At 40.4% G+C, this 20671-nt stretch overlaps 1 protein-coding gene across 1 annotated transcript; it reads left to right on the forward strand.

Moving 5' to 3' along the window:
* Positions 1-593: 593 nt before the first annotated feature.
* On the forward strand, positions 594-20651 carry LOC137625362 (hydroxylysine kinase). Its single transcript, XM_068356222.1, has 7 exons — positions 594-713; positions 2281-2460; positions 10599-10836; positions 13792-13931; positions 15381-15555; positions 17147-17403; positions 18740-20651. Exons 2-7 carry the CDS (start codon positions 2287-2289, stop codon positions 18932-18934), a joined length of 1179 nt encoding a protein of 392 aa, XP_068212323.1. The 5' UTR covers positions 594-713; positions 2281-2286; the 3' UTR covers positions 18935-20651.
* The last annotated feature ends 20 nt before the right edge of the window (positions 20652-20671 follow it).

The following is a 20671-nucleotide window of genomic DNA, read 5'->3' on the forward strand; positions in this document are numbered from 1 at the left end:
GCTGTAGTATTTCAACGGGTGGCTGGTGCAGAAAGCTATCAATTTCAACAATGTTAATGCTAGTATAACCTTGTTTTATAAGTCTATTCTTCACAAAGATAAGTAAAGCTATGATTTTTAACATAAATGCAACTTAACAAGGTTAATTAACAAATAAATCAATTATAATAATAAATTAAAACAAAGATTTTTTAACAGAATGCTGTCACTGGTCGAAGAAAGGTCACGTGACTTGAAGTAGCGGAATATTTGAAATTAACTTTTGTAATACAATAGGCATTTTTATTGAATAAAATATATTATTAGTAATTTAAATAATACGTAATTTATATATAATAAAGTATAGAACGAAGAGTCTTTTATTATGAATGTAGTTAAAATAACTGTAGTTACCACATTGCTAAAATTGATATTAATTGTAAATCATGACATAAACTTCTTTTACGTAAATAAAACGTATAACTTAATTACTCATAAATTATAATTTATTATTTTTTAATGGTATACATATGAATAAGTCTTAATAAATTGCAAATATGCAATTAATTTTATCATCTGGAAGTTAATGGCATTTATCTAATCCACAATCAGCTGTTGTTGTGTACAGTTCTAATCAAAAGTGATTTGTCACATGTGATAAGAACAAATTGCATTGGAAATTGCAACTTTAATCCATCTTAGAAGGAACAAATTAACCTAAATCTATATAATATGTAAGTATGACATCCTCCTTAATATATTTTAGGCCTAAAAAGCAATAATATCCGTTTAAAATTAGGTTAATTATGACAAATAGCGAGTTCCTGTCTCTGGCCTAGAATCCTAGATTATCCAATTGAGGCCCTTCCTGACCACCAGATCTTCTAAAGTCCGGGCTTATAGTAGGCTCAAGTCGGTCTTGTATAACTGTTGTCTTAGTGGGTAAGTATAATTTGGCTTTCTGCTCTCGTGGGAAGTGTTTTGATAGATTATTTTCATGTTATTCAGCCGGTAATCAATTACCTTAGGGCTGTCATTAGCTCCTGACTGAAGTCAAAGTTAATTCCTTAGGGATATACAAGTAGCCCTTTAGACTTTGTCTAAGTCATTAGCCTTTAATTAGTCTTTAGCCCAGGTCTACCATGTAGAAGAGCTAGTATTAGTCTTAAGACCACTTCGGAGCCTCTGTATAACAGCGGCCAGTTCTTCCGTGCATAGAAGATGGACACTAATCAACCTTAACCTCACCTCGTAACCTAACCTACATGCCGTGTCCTTACTACTTACTTAATGGGGGGGGGTGTTTGTAACGCTTCCCTGCGACCCCCCTTACACGGCCGTATTCTTTGTCAGCCGTCATCATACATTCAGGTGGCCGCTATCATACATACATCCCACCATTTCTAAGTTCGGAGCCTTAAGTGTAGGATAGTAGCTGGTTTTATTATAGTAACCTGTCTGTATCTATAGCGAACTGGAATTCGCTATAAGAAGAAACAACAGTAATTCCCTGCCATATCGCTGTTCACCTATCGGAGCGATAGGTGTACATCGCATTTACAAATATATTATATGATAATCTGTATTGGGGAAACTTCTTTACAATATATTGTGGGTTTCTTAGGTCAGATTAATTGTATATTTTCAACTATACAAACCTTAACCACCTTCTAAGTTCCTGGCTTGAAGGTTAAAATTGCAAATGTTGTTGATTGATGGCCTGTTATAACTACCTCATTAGATTTTAACAACTATTCCAGCTTTGTATAGTTAGGAAAAATACAAATTGCTTTTTGAATTTGCGATGTTAATTATCTATTATTATTATTATTATTATTATTATTATTACTATGAGTTAAGATACCCTAGTTGAAAACGCAAGATGCCATAAGCTCAGGTCTCTAACAGGGAAAAATAGCCCAGTGAGGAAAGGAAACAAGGAAATGAATAACTACGAGCAAAGTAAAAAACAATCAGAATAAATTATCTAACGAAGAGTAACAACTTTTAATTAGATCGTTCATATATAAACTCAAAACTTAAAAAAAAAGAAAGGAAGAGACATAGATAGAACAGCATGCCTGAGTGTACCCTCAAGCAAGACAGACAAGAGATTGAATTCCATTAAACTAAAGGGACTTCTGTAGAAACCTTAGAGAAAGCTTTATTTCATATCATGGAGAATAGTGAAGGCAGTTGTAAGCATTTTATGTATACAGTAATATCTCTAGTTTTAATCATTTATTATGTGTTTTTTATGTTTGTTGACATTTTCTGTATTGTTTGTCGTTTATTTACCAGATTGCAATGGCTGCAACTGATCAGACAAGTCCAGGAATAGGAGTCTTGAAGCCTGGCCAAATAATTCGTCCAATTGTGAATGCCGACGATGTTCCAGACCTCGTGTCAAGACTGTACGGACTGACGGTTACCTCTGTCAAAGAGCTCAACAGTTATGATGATAAAAACTTTCATGTGCAGGTCAGCTTTTTCTCAAGTTATTACCTCTGTCAAAGAGCTCAACAGTTACGATGATGAAAACTTTCATGTGCAGGTCAGCTTTTTCTCAAGTTATTACCTCTGTCAAAGAGCTCAACAGTTACGATGATAAAAACTTTCATGTGCAGGTCAGCTTTATCACATTAAGTTATTTATATGTAATTGTTCCGTCACTGACAAACCTAACGCTATTTAATATGGGTTATCTTTCGGCGACGCTGGGAGACCAGCCATTAAGACTTTAATGCGAGGTGGCAACGACCCAACCAAATAGTATTGTACCAACCGTGTGTCACTCCGGGGTCACCAATGTGACGGGCCGAGAGAGGCTGTGACTCAATTGCTTTCATCCTGTCTTCTTAGTCACAGCCTCTCTCGGCCCGTCACATTGAATTCATGTACCAACCGTGTGTTACTCTGGGGTCACCACCAATGTGACGGGCCGAGAAAAGCTGTGACTGAGAAGGCAGGGTGAAAGCAACTGAGTCACAGCCTCTCTCGGCCCGTCAAATTGGTGGTGACCCCGGAGTGACACATGGTTGGTACAGTATCCAGGTCTGCTGATGCTTCTTGTCAAGGTACAGAGGGAAGTACAGCATGGTCATAGTGTGAATCTTGTGTGCCACTAAACACGCACAAGCGCTTCAAGAAAGCAAGGGTTACTTCTGTAGGAAATCCAGTTCTTCCTAAACTTGTAGGGAATTGTTACCAATTTAATGTATTGTATGTCAAGCCTTGTGACATGCTAAAGAGCTTCTTTTTTCATATATTGTAACTGGGTTTATGGAAGCAACTCTAAGGAGTTTGATGACCTTAGAGGTTAAGTTAGATGTGTGGATGTTGAATCTTCAATCGATTGGAGAAAAGTAAAGAACTGCTATACTGCAGCTCACATAGTTACATAGCATTAGTAAAATAAGGTTCTTTTTATGTTTAAATAAGGGATTTGTTTGTTTAGATTCAAAGAGAATTGCAGCCAAATTATGTTTATCAGATGCAAATCTCTATTGGTACTGTGCAGTGATCCTTAGAAATTATTTGAAGATGTACTCTGTACGTCTTCAAATAATTTCTAAGGATCACCATTTCTAATTTAATCAATTGAATAAATACCTAGATTTGAGGATGACCTTCTATCAAAGGGATTAACCGGTGATGAAGTGTGGGACAGAGATAGATGGAGAGCGCTGGTCAGAAACATCGACCCCACATAGAAGTGGGAAAAGATGCAGACAAGAAGAATAAGAATGAATGTCTAGATTATTGTAAAAATTTTATTTTCAATATTAAACTTACCCGATAATCATGTAGCTGTCAACTCCGTTGCCCGACAGAATTCTATGGAGGGATACGCCAGCTATCACAATACTAGAAGGGGGTGTATTTACCAGCGCCACCTGTGGCCAGGTACTCAAGTACTTCTTGTTGACACCTCCTCAATTATTCCTCTGTCGTGCTTCCGGCAAGACGTTCTGGGATACGCTTATGTTCTTGGAGTATTTTCACGACTTTGGTGAAGTATTTCTCTTTGATTTCGGCTGTCGCTTTACTGGAAAACTTCTATATTAGCTTAGTTAGCTTTTGGAATTAATTTGATTAATTATGGTGACGAGAGAGTATGAACTCTCGTTCACCTTTCAATGGCCGACCCTTCCCTTAGACGGAAGTGTTGGTGTCTAAGAGAGTATAGACTCTCTTTCTTAATTTTGCTTAACAAAAGTTATAGATTTATTTTATATCTCTCCGCCTCTTATAGGCCTCTTCGATTAACTTCCTTTTATTATAAACTCATTAAAATTAATTTTTATATTTGTTTATATTCGACCTTCCTAATAGTAGGCGGTCTTTTACCGAAGTTAATAAACTTTGAGCCCGTCATTTCGGTTTTACCTGTTAACATATTATGCTATTTCCGCCACAGAGTTTGAAAGATTTTCTTTGACAGTCTCGTACTGTTTTCAAAGCTGAACTAACGTTTTGTTTTGTCTCTGCAGTTGTTGACGTTCAGAACGTTCAACTTGCACTCTATCGTTACGATAGAGAAAGAATGTTCACGGTTTCACGTTGCAGTAAGAGTAACCGTGTCTAGCGTTTTGTTCATTCTTTCTTAACTTAATGGTTTTGATCCTAATAAAGGAACTTTTCAGTTTTTTCCTTTAACAATAATATGTTTTAACGATATATATGATTGGGCTCTTCTCTCAGGTTCTAAGTCAAGAGAGAGAGAGAGAGAGAGATAGAGACGGAGGGAGAAAGAGGATAAACGTTTCATTCAAGCCTGCCAGGCGTACGAGTAACGTCATTATCGATTTTTGCTCTTCTCCCTAGTCTCTTTAGGGGAAGAAACTAAACGTTTCTAGAGTGATCTAGTGTTTAGTCTCTTTCCAACCACTGATTTATCTTTCATTAGATTTTTCTGTTACATTGTAATTCTGTTTTCGCAATTACTAACTTTGAGAAAGGATAGAATTGCGTATTTCAGGTACAAACCACTTAAGTTTCGAGTTCAGTGAAATAAGTGCAAACAGAAATCAAAGTGATAAGTGATTAGTGCGTGAGGGTACTTTTGTGCGCGCCAGTCGTCCTCCCAGTCCGGGACCTCTTGCAAGCTCCCAAGCCCAGGGGAGAAGCAATGTCGAAGGGCATAAGGGTTCAGCAGGCCTTGATCGGCGCACAGAAGTATTCTCGGTGGTTGTGGGCGTGTCTTACCGAGACCGTCACTCCCACCCGCAGACGATTGAGCCCTTATTTTGCTCGTCTGCAGAAGAGATTAGGGGAGAAAATAAAGGCAGAGTAACGCTGGTCTCAGGTCTCAAGACTTCTTAAACGTTAAGTCCAGACCTATGCCAGACGTACGAAGTTAAAGTTCACAACCCGAATGCAGTCGTTGGGTTAGCTCTGACTCTCCTAAATCATCAGTTGATTACACTCCGACTTAGAGGAGTAAGGTTCTGCCACAACAGATCTCTGCTGTTAAGGCTTTACCTCAGCAGAACTTAGTGTCTGCCGACCCCAAGTTAACTCTACTGCAGTCCATACAGTCACAACTTTCGGTCTTGATGCGTGAGTGTCGGGCTGAGAGTGTTGCACCGCCTGCACTCCCTCCACCTGTTCTCGCTGCACCTGTGCTCGCCCAGCCTGCACCTGCTCCGCCTGGTCGCAGCTCCATCTGCCAGGCGTACGATGTTGTGAACTCTACTACAGTCCATGCAAGCACAGTTTTCGGACTTGATGAGTGAGTGTCGGGCTGAGAGTGTTGCTCCACCGCCTCCGCCTACACTCCCTCCTCCTACACTCGCTCCGCCTGATCACAGTACCATCTGCCAGGCGTATGATGTTGTGGACTCTACTACAGTCCATGCAAGCACAGCTTTCGGACTTGATGCGTGAGTGTCGTGCTGAGAGTGTTGCACCTGCACCCGTTCAGCCTGTGCTGCACCCGCCTGCACCGGTGGTGCACCAACCTCCTGCACCCGTTCAGCCTGTGCTGCACCCGCCTGCACCGGTGGTGCACCAACCTCCTGCACCCGTTCAGCCTATGCTGCACCCGCCTGCACCGGTGGTGCACCAACCTCCTGCACCCGTTCAGCCTGTGCTGCACCCGCCTGCACTCGCTGCACCCAGTCGCAGCTCCATCTGCCAGGCGTACGATGTTGAACCACTTTCGGAGTTTGCTGTTCACAGTGTTGTTCAGCCTCAGCCTTCTTTAAGGCAACCCTTGCTTTGGGATCAGGAGAGTTACACTCTTCCTCCTCCTCCCCTTGCTGCTCCTCCAGTGGTGCAACTCTCGGTTGGGGTACAACAACCTCTCCCCTCCGTGAGTCTGTCTGCTCAACCAACGCTGCACCGAGTTCAACCCTCATCTAGGCAAGCTCATCTACACCATGCATTTGCGCCTCAGGAGCCTCAGCTTGCTAGAACTTTACCTTGTTCTGCGCAGCCTCAACCTTCTCATGCTCCACTCATCTCTCAGGAACAGGAACGGACTACTCCGCCTCCGTCCTCCGCTCAGCTGGTACAATCCTTGGGTGCAACTCTTGCTAGGAGTCAACCTCCTTCACCCTTGCACCTGCCTTCTGCTCCGTCTGTTGTTCAGCCTATGCAGTCTGAACCTCAGGTTTTCCCTCAAGTTGAGGAAACCTCTGTTGTTGTTCCAGCTCGTTCTGACTCTGCTGTTCAGCATACCATGGTTTAAACCCCATGCAAGCATGCATTAAGCACTCTAGCACTGGTCATGGAATTTCTGAGAAATGTTAAACGCCATGCACACGCTCTGCTTTCCTTTCAGCAGGCTCTGCTTACAGCAGGCTCTACTTCCTACATGCTCAGCATTCAGCATGCTCTGCATTCAGCATGCTCTGCATACAACATGCTCTGCATACAGCATGCTCTGCATTCAGCATGCTCTGCATACAGCATACTCTGCATACATCATGCTCTGCATACCTTACCGCATGCTTCTCAACACATCTTGGGTTGTTGCCAACTCACTAGACTGTCAAGCAGTTTCATAACGTTGCCTTCTAGTCTGCTGCTTTGCACCAGTGAACCCTCACTCAGAGAACTTAGCTTTTCTAGGATAAGGTCCCTGTAGATGAGAAAGTTCTTTTCTCCCTCCTTCTGATATTCCCTTGAGGACTCTGTCATTTGGAGGGAGCCTTTAGCTGCATAACCTCTTATGGACTTTTATTTAAGCATAACATGCTTACAGGGAAGGTAATGGTTACACTTCAGCCGCTAATCCCGTCTGTTACCACACCTGCTCCCATAGACCTTGAGCTGTGTTGCATGACATGCAGTCCAAGCTTAGTCCTTGTTAGAGGATTTTTTGTTTACGGAGTCAAGGTGTCACGGGGAAGACGTTCAACAACCAACAGAAGGGACTTGTTGTGACGCAGTGGGCAACCTCAGCAACCCGTTAAGGAGTTGTCTGTACGACCCAGACAGTCTAGACAGATTCGGGTTGTCACTGTACTTCCTCGCTTGCCCATGATTGACAGTTTACAGACTGTGCAGCAGTATCATGATCTTGTGTCCGGCTCCGTCAGACGACTGGCTTTTAAGAGCTCCCTCAAGTCGTCGCTGTCTGGAGATTTTCAAATGGACTATGGATCTGACCAAGGAACTGGGCCTCCTGGTCAATTTTGAGGAGTCTCAGCTCGTTCCATCCCAGACCATTGTCTCCTTGGGTATGGATCTTCAGAGTCGAGCTTTTCGGACTTGTCCGTCGGCCCCAAGGATCTTCCAAGCCCTAGAATGCATCCAGAGCATGCTGAGAAGGAACCGATGCTTAGTCAGGCAGTGGATGAGTCTAACAGGGACACTTTCATCGCTGGCCCTGTTCATCGAGTTAGGGAGACTCCACCTCCGCCCCCTTCAGTATCATCTAGCTGCTCACTGGATAAAGGACATGACGCTAGAGACGGGCTCAGTTCCTGTTTCCGAAGAGATGAGGTCTACTCTAACGTGGTGGAAGAACAGCATTCTTCTCAAGGAAGGTCTACCTTTGGCTGTTCAGTCCTCCGACCACCGTCTCTTCTCGGACGCATCGGACACGGGCTGGGGTGCGACACTGGACGGACAGGAATGCTCGGGAACATGGAATCAGGAGCAAAGGACACTTCACATCTATTGCAAGGAGTTGTTGGCAGTTCATTTGGCCTTGATAAACTTCAAGTCCCTCCAGCTTAACAAGGTGGTGGAGGTGAACTCCGACTACACCACAGCCTTGGCTTACATCTCCAAGCAGGGAGGGACTCATTCGAGGAAGTTGTTCGAGATCGCAAGGGACCTCCTCATTTGGTCAAAAGATCGAAAGCTCACGCTGGTAACGAGGCTCATTCAGGGCGATATGAATGTCATGGCAGATCGCCTCAGCCGGAAGGGTCAGGTCTTCCCCACAGAGTGGACCCTTCACAAGAATGTTTGCAGCAGACTTTGGGCCCTGTGGGATCAGCCAACCATAGATCTATTCGCTACCTCGATGACCAAGAGGCTCCTCTTGTATTGTTCTCCGATTCCAGACCCAGCAGCAGTTCGCGTGGATGCCTTTCTGCTGGATTGGTCCCATCTCAACCTGTATGCATTCCCGCCGTTCAAGATTGTCAACAGGGTACTTCAGAAGTTCGCCTCTCACAAAGGGACACGGCTGAAGTTGGTTGCTCCCCTCTGGCCCGCGAGAGAATGTTTCACTGAGGTACTGCAATGGCTGGTCGACGTTCCCAGGACTCTTCCTCCTAGAGTGGACCTTCTGCGTCAACCTCACGTAAAGAAGGTACTCCCAACCTCCACGCTCTTCGTCTGACTGCCTTCAGACTATCGAAAGACTCTCAAGAGCTAGAGGCTTTTCGAAGGAGGCAGCCAGAGCGATTGCCAGAGCAAGGACGACATCCACTCTCAGAGTCTATCAGTCTTTATGGGAAGTCTTCCGAAGCTGGTGCAAGGCCAATGCAGTTTTCCTCAACCAGTACCAATGTAACCCAGATTGCTGACTTCCTGTTACATCTAAGGAACGTAAGCTCCCTATCAGCTCCTACGATCAAGGGTTACAGAAGTTTGTTGGCAGCGGTTTTCCGCCACAGAGGCTTGGATCTTTCCTCCAACAAAGATCTACAGGACCTCCTTAGGTCTTTTGAGACCTCAAAGGAACGTCGGTTGTCCACTCCAGGCTGGAATCTAGACGTGGTCCTAAGGTTCCTAATGTCATCAGGATTTGAACCGCTCCAATCAGCCTCTTTTAAGGACCTCACATTAAAAAACTCTTTTCCTCATGTGCTTAGCAACAGGTAAAAGAGTAAGTGAGATCCACGCCTTCAGCAGGAACATAGGTTTCACATCTGAAACGGCTACATGTTCCTTACAGCTCGGTTTTTTGGCTAAAAACGAGCTTCCTTCCCGTCCTTGGCCTAAGTCGTTCGAGATCCCAAGCCTGTCCAACATGGTGGGGAACGAACTGGAGAGAGTACTTTGCCCAGTTAGAGCTCTTAAGTACTATCTAAAGGTCAAAACCATTACGAGGACAATCAGAAGCCTTATGGTGTGCTATCAAGAAGCCTTCTCTACCAATGTCTAAGAACTCAGTTTCTTACTACATCAGGCTTCTGATTAGAGAAGCAAATTCTCATCTGAAGGAAGAAGACCTTGCTTTGCTGAAGGTAAGGACACATGAAGTGAGAGCTGTGGCTACTTCAGTGGCCTTCAAACAGAACCGTTCTCTGCAGAGTGTTATGGATGCAACCTATTGGAGAAACAAGTCAGTGTTCGCATCATTCTATCTCAAAGATGTCCAGTCTCTTTACGAGTACTGCTACACCCTGGGTCTATTCGTAGCAACGAATGCAGTAGTAGGCGAGGGCTCAGCCACTACATTCCCATAATCCCATAACTTTTTAACCTTTCTCTTGAATACTTTTTATGGGTTGTACGGTCGGCTAAGAAGCCTTCCACATCCTTGTTGATTTGGCGGGTGGTCAATTCTTTCTTGAGAAGCGCCAAGGTTAAAGGTTGTGATGAGGTCCTTTAGTATGGGTTGCAGCCCTGTATACTTTAGCACCTTTGAGTTGATTCAGCCTCCCAAGAGGAACGCTGCGCTCAGTAAGGAAGACGATCTTATTAAAGGCAGAGTAACGGTTCAAGTCGACTTCCTTACCAGGTACTTATTATTTCATTGTTATTGTGGATAACTGATTATATGAAATATGGGATACTTAGCTATCCTTTAATCTTGTACACTGGTTTTCACCCACCCCCCTGGGTGTGAATCAGCTACATGATTATCGGGTAAGTTTAATATTGAAAAATGTTATTTTTATTAATAAAATAAATTTTTGAATATACTTACCCGATAATCATGATTTAATCGACCCTCCCTTCCTCCCCATAGAGAACCAGTGGACCGAGGAATAATTGAGGAGGTGTCAACAAGAAGTACTTGAGTACCTGGCCACAGGTGGCGCTGGTAAATACACCCCCTTCTAGTATTGTGATAGCTGGCGTATCCCTCCATAGAATTCTGTCGGGCAACGGAGTTGACAGCTACATGATTATCGGGTAAGTATATTCAAAAATTTATTTTATTAATAAAAATAACATATTCATCTGTTTTTTTCTTAACTTTTCAGGTTACCGGCCCATCAAAAAATCCTCACATTACCGAGGTGTGTCCGCACGGCTATACATTCAAGATCCTCAACTCCATGGACACAAAAAACGAGAAGTTAGTCGACGCTCAGAATCAGATGATGCTCTTCCTACACAGCAAAGGGTTCAACGTCCCGAAGCCAGAGAAAAATGTGTTTGGCTCCTACATGAAGGCCGAGAAGCTGACGCCGCCGCCTGATGACTTTCTTACGAATAATGGTGAGCATAGACGTCTCGTGTATGTGACTCGTACGGTTCTTTTTTCAAGGTTATTAAAAGATTTCTTGATGCTTATATACTGTACAGCAGTTAAATCTTATATCTTTTTATGTTTACCTTTCTGTTTTCCTTTTTATTTAATGTTTATATGAAGTATTTTATTCAGTTTTTTTAAAATTCTATTAAATTACAATATGTATACAATGGACAGACTGCTTATTTATTGGCTCTTCAAGCATGAAAAGATTAAATTATCAATCATACAGGGATACGTTAAACTGTCACAGTAGGTTGCCGTACTCTGCTTAATGTTCGGCAAATCACTAGCATGTGTACGTGTTTGTGCTTTCATCCAAAGAAGTTGTACCATCACCGGTTCAGCTTAGGGACTGGTTCAGTTTCTTCATTATATATTGTCACTAGTAGAAGTACTATTTTAACATCCAATATATGTTATGACTGAATGCCCACATTGACAATCATTCTAACTCTCATAAAAGTGGGGTAGGGGTAGCTACGTGCAATTTTATCCTTTACTAGAGGAAAACTGTGCAAATTTTAGCAGTACAGGTTCACTTGGCCCTGAGGCCAGGAAATACACTAAATTGAAGATTCTGGATTTCGGGAGTGAGAATTCCCGTAGACTTTCTTCCTCTCCAGATTTACAAGACTTCTTTCTATCTTCGTCTTCTGTGACGTGCCTCACACAATTTTTTTTAATATGCGAAGTGGTAGCTGAAGTTATCAGCTTCTTATGCTCCCATACTGGTAATCAAGATTCCTCAGCTTAGAAGATAAAGTGAATATTCTTTTTTTCCTGCCTCTAGTCCCCAAAACTCTCTCGTCTATAGACTGATCCCTTGTCCTTGGTCCTAAATTGTAACAACTCTTCTAAAGAGTTTCTGCATATATTTAACACAACAAGAAGAGGAATATGATCTACAATAAGTCTCCGGGACTATGTACCATCCTGGACACAAATATTACAAAGGGAAACAGCTGAACCTCTGGATCAGATGTCATAGATGATTGTACTTAAGAGCATCATTCCAGCTCTACCTTTTGATGTTAGTGGCAGTAAACGTTTTTATGTAGTGGGTAAAGGGGCTTCTTGTATTGTCAGTAAACTGTCAGTGTAATGAGAGGTTGTTTGTTCCTACACGAGCGCAAACCATCGATCTGCGAGGGAAATAGTGTGATTTCAGCAAAGCCGGAGTGGCCGTTAGAATTTAAAGCCGGGTTTACACGGTCGAACACTTTATCAAACCCGGTTGTCGAACCTGCTTGTCAAATGGTTCGAAGAGGTGGAGTCAGCCACAAATGCATAAGGTTTGTGGACAATGAAGCCCCGCCCACAAAAGTCTGGCGAGAACAGACTTTCTTCAAACCTTTCGACAACCAAATACCTCAGTGACACGTTCGAACATCGCTTCAAACACTTGTCTGTAACTGCGTTTGACAAACCGTTCGACATTGTAAACCCGCCTTAACAAGGTATTTATAAGTACTGGCAGGTGGCAGCCATCATATCTGTCAGTCAGCAAGATCAGTACTTTTAAGCCCAAGCAGTACTCGCATACTCCTACTGCCTCTTCAAATTTTGCCTATATAAATCTTTTGCTTTATATTCTCTTAGTAAGCAGATTAGAGTTACAGACTCAGTTGTGCCCTGGTAAGCCCAGTAAAAAGTAGCAGGTTAATGCCGAAACCTGCTGTTGATTCCCATTATATATTTGTTTTATCCAGCGGATTGACTTCGCAATCATCCCTTTGTGATGAGCTCATTTTATGGCTTCCTTTGCAGTGGTTGGAGTTTGCCAAAAAGAAGAAGGGTAAGAAGGACAGTTAAAGTATCGGTGTTGGCTATGCCAAATAAATATCGAAGAAACTTCATAGCTCCTTTTCTTCTGGTGTTGCTCGACTTGTTGCCCCTTGGGTTCATTTGTGGTTGGGTCTCATGGAGAAATTAATGGACGTTAAGAGACCTCGGCTCACACATGGGGTGATCCGCACTTACCCCTAGTGAGTGTAATACTCATCTGCCTTTTCTTTGATGGTCCCCTGTGGTTTTACAGACCTACAAGGGCGATCCATAGTCTTGAACGGTCATGTATTCGAGAGTCCAAATTATTATGCACAACATTGTTTACCTAACTTACGTGCATACATCAAGTGGGTGGTTCTGGGTGTTGGGTTAGTCAAAATCAAGTCCACTTCAATCAGTGATATTGAGGAAACCTTACAATGCTCCAGTCTTTTACAAGACAATGTTAGGTGTTAGAACCATTTACTTAGAGGTTTTCATGTAAGAGATATTTACCTCCACCAACGAAGTTGGAAGGAGGTTATGGTTTTGTCCCTGTTTGTGTGTGTGTTTGTATGTTTGTTTATGAACAGTTTCCTGGCCACAATTTTAATCGTAGAGTGATGAAACTTGGAGGGATTAACTGTTATGTAAAAAACTGGAAATGATTAAATTTTCGTTAAAGCAAAATGTCCAATTCACATAATCAGCCATAAGTTTGGAAATCGTTGTCACAGAGACTTCAAACTTTAGTTCATATTTGAGTGTATGAAAATCCATGCCAATTAACAAATGTCAAGGTCAAAGGTCAAGGTAAATGTCGAGCAAAAGGTCAAGATATAAGCTTCCGCGGTTGAGATATGCACTCTAATGAGTGTCACTCTAGTTTCATTTGTAACTAGACCTGATGAAATGCAACTAAGTGGGAGTTGTTAAGACAGGTACACCAGGATGTATGTAAATACTTTCCTTTATAAATAACTCCGGAATTTATTTAAAAATTTTGTCTTTATGAAATAAAGATTATCATAACATTTTAAAATTTTTATATTTGGATTATGTGCAATGCTCACTGTCTCTATAAGACTAAGTCCTTGCTTTTATCGTACAGTATTTTAATAAAGCCATATTTATTTAGTTTATTTTTCCAGTTACTGAGGCTCCAAGTCAAGAGTATATGATTCGTCTTTTAACCTTCCTACCGGGAAAGATTCTTCATCAAGTCGAATACACTCCCGAGTTATTTTACGAATGTGGCGTTTTTGCCGGGAAACTCGACAAGGAGTTGAAGGTAGGATTATTTTTCTCGTTTGCAATCTAGTCTCCGTCTTTTAAAGTATTATTAACCCTTTTACCCCCAAAGGACGTACTGGTACGTTTCACAAAAGCCATCCCTTTACCCCCATGGACGTACCGGTACGTCCTTGCAAAAAAATGCTATAAAATATTTTTTTTTCATATTTTTGATAATTTTTTTGAGAAAATTCAGGCATTTTCAAAGAGAATGAGACCAACCTGACCTCTCTATGATGAAAATTAAGGCTGTTGGAGCAATTTAAAAAAATATACTGCAAAATGTGCTGGGAAAAAAAATAACCCCCTGGGGGTTAAGGGTTGGAAATTTCCAAATAGCCTGGGGGTAAAAGGGTTAACAAGGAAATGAAGTGTGATTATTACGCAGTTATTGGATTTCTGGTTTCTACACTTCAATATTTCATTTGAAAAGTCATTGAATTTTATGGTTTTGAATATGGTACCAACGTTTAGCAAAAGGACCTCATTTCCTTTTACACTTGATCCTTCAATGTACATAAAGCATTCCTGGAAAGCTATTTATTTATTTCTCTGTAGGATCTGTCTTTTATATGATCCTGCTTTAATCAATCTCATCTATAGTTTAGCTGAGCGTTACATGTAGGAGACCTCCATTTTGCCATTTACTCATTTCTTGAGACTCAAAAAGCCTGCTGTTCAAGAGGCAGTTTATCAGTATCTCTTATTATCTTTGACTTCTAAAGGATAAAAAAAAAAAAGAGGAATATTACAGAACCTGAATCAAATCTCAATGACATTTAAATATTTGATTGTAATAAGTGTACCAACCGTGTGTCACACGATCGTCCATAGTTCATTTTGTGCTTGTATCTTCGTGTGACACACGGTTGGTACATGTTTAGTGCGAGGGGAGAGCGAAGAGCACAAAATGAAGTATGTACGATCGTGTGACACACGGTTGGTACATGGGTCCCACGAAGATATAAGCACAAAATGAACTATGTACGATCGTGTGACACATGGTGGGTACAAGTAAATAGGCAATATGGTGATAGTGAAGAAACGAGTTGTTCACGTGACGTCAGGTCGTGTTGTTGTTGTTGTTGTTGTTTTTGTTAGTGGAGATTGTCGTAAGGGTAGTTAGCTGATTGGATTCACGGTGTTCGAACTATATTGGTGGTTAGCGCGATCTCTTATCTGAACTTTATTGGTTCGTATATATCTAGTGATGGAGTTGTTTTTGTGTTGACAAGTCGACATTAGATAAAGACGGTAAATATAGTTAAAATAGTAAATTTATTAAGTATATTATATGTCACTCATTCACAAAAAGTATTTGTTCCATAATCTGTTTAGGATGTCAAAATTGTGCTTAAATTACTACTTCATTTTCCTTTATTTATGAATGAAAATTATACATGAACATTTCACTAGACAAAGTTACTGTTTTTTTTATTGCTTGCAGAATTTCAAAAATGAAACTTTATTGTCGAGAAAATCTATATGGATGCTGGAGAGCACCCTAGACTTGAGGAAATTTCTCTTCGCCATCAAAGACGAAGGGCAGCGGAATATGATCGAGGAAATTCTCGAAGCGTGGGAGAAGAATGTCACGCCAGTTATCCCCAAGCTTGAGAAAGGTAGGCCTTTCTCTTGTCATGGTTATTGTTGTTGTTGTTGTTGTTGTTGTTGTTCTTCTTCTTCTTCTTCTTCTTCTTCTTCTTCTTCTTATTTGTCTGCATCTTTTCACAATGTGGGGTCGATGTTTCTGACCAGCTTTCTCCATCTACCTCTGCCCCACACTTCATCACCGGTTAATCCCTTTGATCGAAGGTCATCCTTGATACAGTCCATCCACCTTCGCTTTGGTCTCCCTCTCCTTCTCGTTCCCTGTACCTCCATTTCCATCACTCTCCTCCCAATATACTGTTCATCTCTTCTCATTTTTTTCTCATTTCTTGTCATGGTTAAGATATGTAAATACAGTTGACAAATTCTTTTATTGTCATTGCCAATATCAAAGATTTTGCGAAGAGTATGAATTCACCCCTCTCTGTTTATTTGTGAACAACTTTACAAAAAAACTACTTCACCAATTTTGACCAAACTTGGTAGACATGTTGGGTATGACCCTAGGATGAACCTGTAACATTTTAGTTAAAGTACGTCAAAGTACAAGTACGCAGCAGTACTTTGAAAATAATCGCAGTGTTAAGTAAATGGCAAATATTAAAAGTTACAGTAGCACAGAAATCCCTGTATATTAGAGGATAGTACTTGACATTGTATAAATAAGTGGCTTGTGTTAACGCATTATCGATCTTTATAACTTCATATTATTGTTCTATTAAATACTCTACACATACAATGTTTTCTTCTTCACTTTGCTCTATCGTACCCCTGGACAATTAACGGTCATTACAAATAGAAATAAGGTACTGATATTAAGGAAGCTATTTTAGTCTGTGGCAAAGAATGAGTTTCTTAAACAAATAAGTTTTCTTTATTTATGTTCATAAGGTTAGTGTGATGTTTGAACTTTTCTTTGCCGACTGAATTAAGTGTAGTGAATGTTTCCTTTAAATTATATGACAAACCTGTACGCTAGAGTCTACCTTTTATCACATTTATCGTTATAGTAGCTATGCATTTCCTCATTCATTTTATTATTATTATTACTTGCTAAGCCACAACCCTGGTTGGCAAAGCAGGATGCTATAAGCCAAGGGGCTCCAACAGGGAAAGTAGCTCAGTGAGGAAAGGAAACATGGAAAAATAAAATATATCACTTTGTAAACTATAAAAACTTTAAAAAAACAAGAGGAAGAGAAATAAGATATAAGATAAAACTACCCAAGATTAGAGAACAATGGTTTGATTTTGGAGTGTCCTTCTCCTAGAAGAGCTGCTTACCATAGCTAAAGAGTCCCTTCTACCCTAACAAAGAGGAAAGTAGTCACAGATCACTGAACAATTACAGTGCAGTAAGAAGAATTTTTTGGCAACCTTAGTGTTGTCAGGCGTATGAGGACAGAGAATATGTAAAGAATAGGCCAGACTATTCGGCGTGTGAGTGTGTAGGCAAAGGGAAAATGAACCGTAACCAGAGAGAAGGATCCAATGTAGTACTGTCTGGCAAGTCAAAAGACCCTGTAACACTCTAGTCGTAGTATCTCAACGGGTGGCTTTATCTTAATTATACCTTTTGTCTTTTTATCTTTTTTTTATTAGGTATGATGCACGGAGACCTGAACGAGCAGAACATCATCGTACAGCCAGATCCCGACAACAGTGAAAAGTACCACCTCAGTGGGTTGATCGACTTTGGCGACATTCAGTATTCCTGCTTTGTTTTTGAAGTCGCCATAATCGTTATGTACGCCATGATAGAGGTGAAGGTCATGGAACCCAACGAGGCTGGAGGACACATTTTGGCTGGTTACTTAACCCAGAGAGATCTCTCGGAATTGGAGTGGGAGGTGTTGAAGGTACGTACTGCGCGATGCAATCGTCATCGTGAGTGTTTTTACGTCGGCTCTATGTTCCCCTCGTGGTGTTTGGATGTTGATAGACGTAGACCAAGCTATCTCCATTCTCTGTGTCCTTTATTTTTCAAGTATAATGTATTCCTCATGAGGTAGTGGCAGTATGGGAGTGAGGATAAGAAGCTTCAATGTGGTGGATGATGAGGGGAGAGGGGGCTGTGGCACCCTAGCAGTACCAAAAAACTCGACCGAGTTCCTCATCAGGCAAAGAAGAACAAAGAGATAAAAATATCTCTTTTGTTTCTTTTGATGTCGGCTACCACCTGAAGTAACTAGCAGTGGTAATCATGATCTTAGTCATGGATTTTTAATCTTTTTCTCTCATTTCATATTGTGAATGGTTGATGCAGTATTAGCTTCATGTTCATAATGACACAGAGTAGTAATGTGAGTTTAGATTAGACACTGCACCAGGTTATGGCTAAGCCAGCAATCGATCCACTCACTATGTTTGCAGTTATCCCCATATGCAGAGTGTAGATCATGGTTTCCTGTTAACCCTTTTACCCCCAGGCTATTTGGAACTTTCCAACCCTTAACCCCCAGGGGTTATTTTTTTTTCAAGCACATTTTGCAGTATATATTTTTTTAAAATTGCTCTAACAGCCTTAATTTTCATCATAGAGAGGTCAGGTTGGTCTCATTCTCTTGGAAAATGCCTGAAGTTTCCTAAAAAATTATCAAAAATATGCAAAAAAAAAATGTAAATAGCATTTTTTTGCAAGGACGTACCGGTACGTCCATGGGGGTAAAGTGACGAGTTTTGTGAAACGTACCAGTACGTCCTTTGGGGGTAAAAGGGTTAAAGGCAGGTTTTTTCTCTCGAGAGCGGGAAAGCCAAGTCTTCTATAGGGTCTTGGTATTGTCCATGATATTGCCAGAGAGAGAGTTTAGCACTCTGCGCTCCTCATAGAGTTTGTCGAAACTTCTGGGTTTAAGCCGCTTGCTTAGTTCCTTGGAGTATGTATTTCTGGTGTATGATAGTTTGGACTAAGTACATGAATATATTTTTTAAAAATATTTAATATAATGAATTATAAAAAACTTCAATTTGATTTTTCATTCACTCCAGTTTTTTATGTACAGTATAGTGTTTTATTTCTTAGGTTTATTGTTTTTATGTTTCCTTTAATAGAAGAATTCAGTCTCTTAGGTCTTGCAACATCTTTAGCTTTCAACCATCGTTGAATAACTAGAAACGCGACGCAGTCTCGCCAAAGAACTTTATGTGCATCTTGAAATTTATGCCCCAGAAATGTAAAACTTTCTTCACTTCCAGGAGTGTGTAGCAGCCCGCTTCGCCCAGAGTCTGACCATGGGAGCTTACAGTATCCAGCAAGATCCAGGAAACGACTATCTACTCGTAACGGCGGCCAAAGGCTGGAAGGTTCTGAGAGAGTTTTGGACCACCCCAAAGGAACAGGTTATCTCCCGATGGAAGAACATAATCGAATCTTACCAGAGGAGAAGCTAAGGCCCCGGGCCAGCTGAATAGTGCAGTGAATATATTTTCGTAGAGCGCACACTCGATTTGCATTGTCAGCGATCGTCAGTATGGTGGAGTTTTATCTGTGGGTTTATTGTTGCCTGATATATCACTCAGAAGGTAAGTACAGAAGGGCCGCGGCTTACAAGCATTCGACTTAGACATTCGGAGATAACAAACGCATATTCAGCTGAAAATAAGAAAGATAAGATAAAGAAATACTACAATATAATAAACCAATATTATATCATTTAATACAGTAAGCTAAACAACATTTGTAATAACCTGATATCTATTTCATATGAAACCAAACTATTCGTTGACTTTTGTAGCCGTAAATCATAGATGTGGGATTCAGGTTAGACCTATCCGAGAAGAAATTTAACAAAATTGGACTTGTAAACAATTTGATTTATAAACAGCTTTTGGAACCAGTTAAGTTTGAAAGTTGAGAACCTTAATTAATTAATTTCTATAATGTAGGGTGAATAATCATTCGTTTATATTTGTTTCAGCCTTTGTAAACCCTTGGTTTGGCGTAGGTGATATTCATCTGCTATCTAATATTGATAAGATCTTCGCTCAATTTGAATTGGTAGTCATGTATAATTGCTCTATGCTAACGGACATATATGAATAATTAACTCATTGCTTATAGTTTTGTTCTTAACTAATTTGAATTATAAACTTCATGGAATACTAACTTTCTTTCCAGGTATTTTTTTGGCATTGAAATTTCCTAAATGCCAGTCATAGTACCAAGTTAATCCTGTACATTATTAGGGCTACATCTTTTAATATCCATATACTCTGCTCAAATTGTACGAGTTAATTTTATATTTTTATACTGGTAAGCAATGGTTATTGATCAGAGAAAGTTCAAAAGGTTATACACTGTATGGTTTTATTATGTTCGAATGTATATGTATGTGGGTATAACATATTGAAAAGTATTATAAACAAAATGTATTGAGTTACCATTAGGGAAACTTATGTCTATGAATCAGATTGTTTTAAATTACTGAATTTTTTATTGGTGCTGACGTTCTTCTAGACGTATGAAGAACAATCTCGTTCCTTAAAAAGTTATTATAAATAGGACCCATTTCTTCTGTATTAAATCTTGATGTATAGTTATTAACCCTTTTACCCCCAGGCTATTTGGAACTTTCCAACCCTTAACCCCAAGGCGTTTTTTCTTTTTCATGCACATTTTGCAATATATATTTTTTAAATTGCTCTAACAGCCTTAATTTTCATCATAGAGACGTCAGGTTGGTCTCATTCTTTTGGAAAATGCCCGAAGTATCTCATAAAGTTATCAAAAATATGCAAAAAAAAATCTAAATAGCATTTTTTTGCAAGGACGTACCAGTACGTCCAAGGGGGTAAAGGGATGAGTTTTGTGAAACGTACCAGTACGTCCATTGGGGGTAAAAGGGTTAATACCAGTACACTTAAATCCCTTAAGTAACTTGTATGTGGTATAAGGACATTTATTCTTATAAAGCTCAGGGACTTCGGTGTAAATTTTATCAACAAGACATCAAAATTTATTACATGACGAGAGAGTTATTTATTCTCTTATTTTTTACTGTGAAGGTATTACCTTTTAAGGTACAAATTCGTATTATACTCGGAACTGTGGAGTCCTACCTATAGTCCATTTCTTTTAGAGAGTCATATTTGCACCGACTCACAGCGGTGCCCTTTTAGCTCGGAAAA

Source organism: Palaemon carinicauda, chromosome 32 (assembly GCF_036898095.1).
Source record: "Palaemon carinicauda isolate YSFRI2023 chromosome 32, ASM3689809v2, whole genome shotgun sequence".
Lineage (NCBI taxonomy): Eukaryota > Metazoa > Arthropoda > Malacostraca > Decapoda > Palaemonidae > Palaemon > Palaemon carinicauda.

Excerpts from the sequence above, each read along its gene's own strand:
- LOC137625362 (XM_068356222.1), top strand. The coding sequence starts at position 2,287 with ATGGCTGCAACTGATCAGACAAGTCCAGGAATAGGAGTCTTGAAGCCT. Across the intron at positions 13,932-15,380 it reads AACTCGACAAGGAGTTGAAG|AATTTCAAAAATGAAACTTT; the intron begins GTAGGATTATTT and ends TATTGCTTGCAG. Across the intron at positions 17,404-18,739 it reads TGGAGTGGGAGGTGTTGAAG|GAGTGTGTAGCAGCCCGCTT; the intron begins GTACGTACTGCG and ends CTTCACTTCCAG.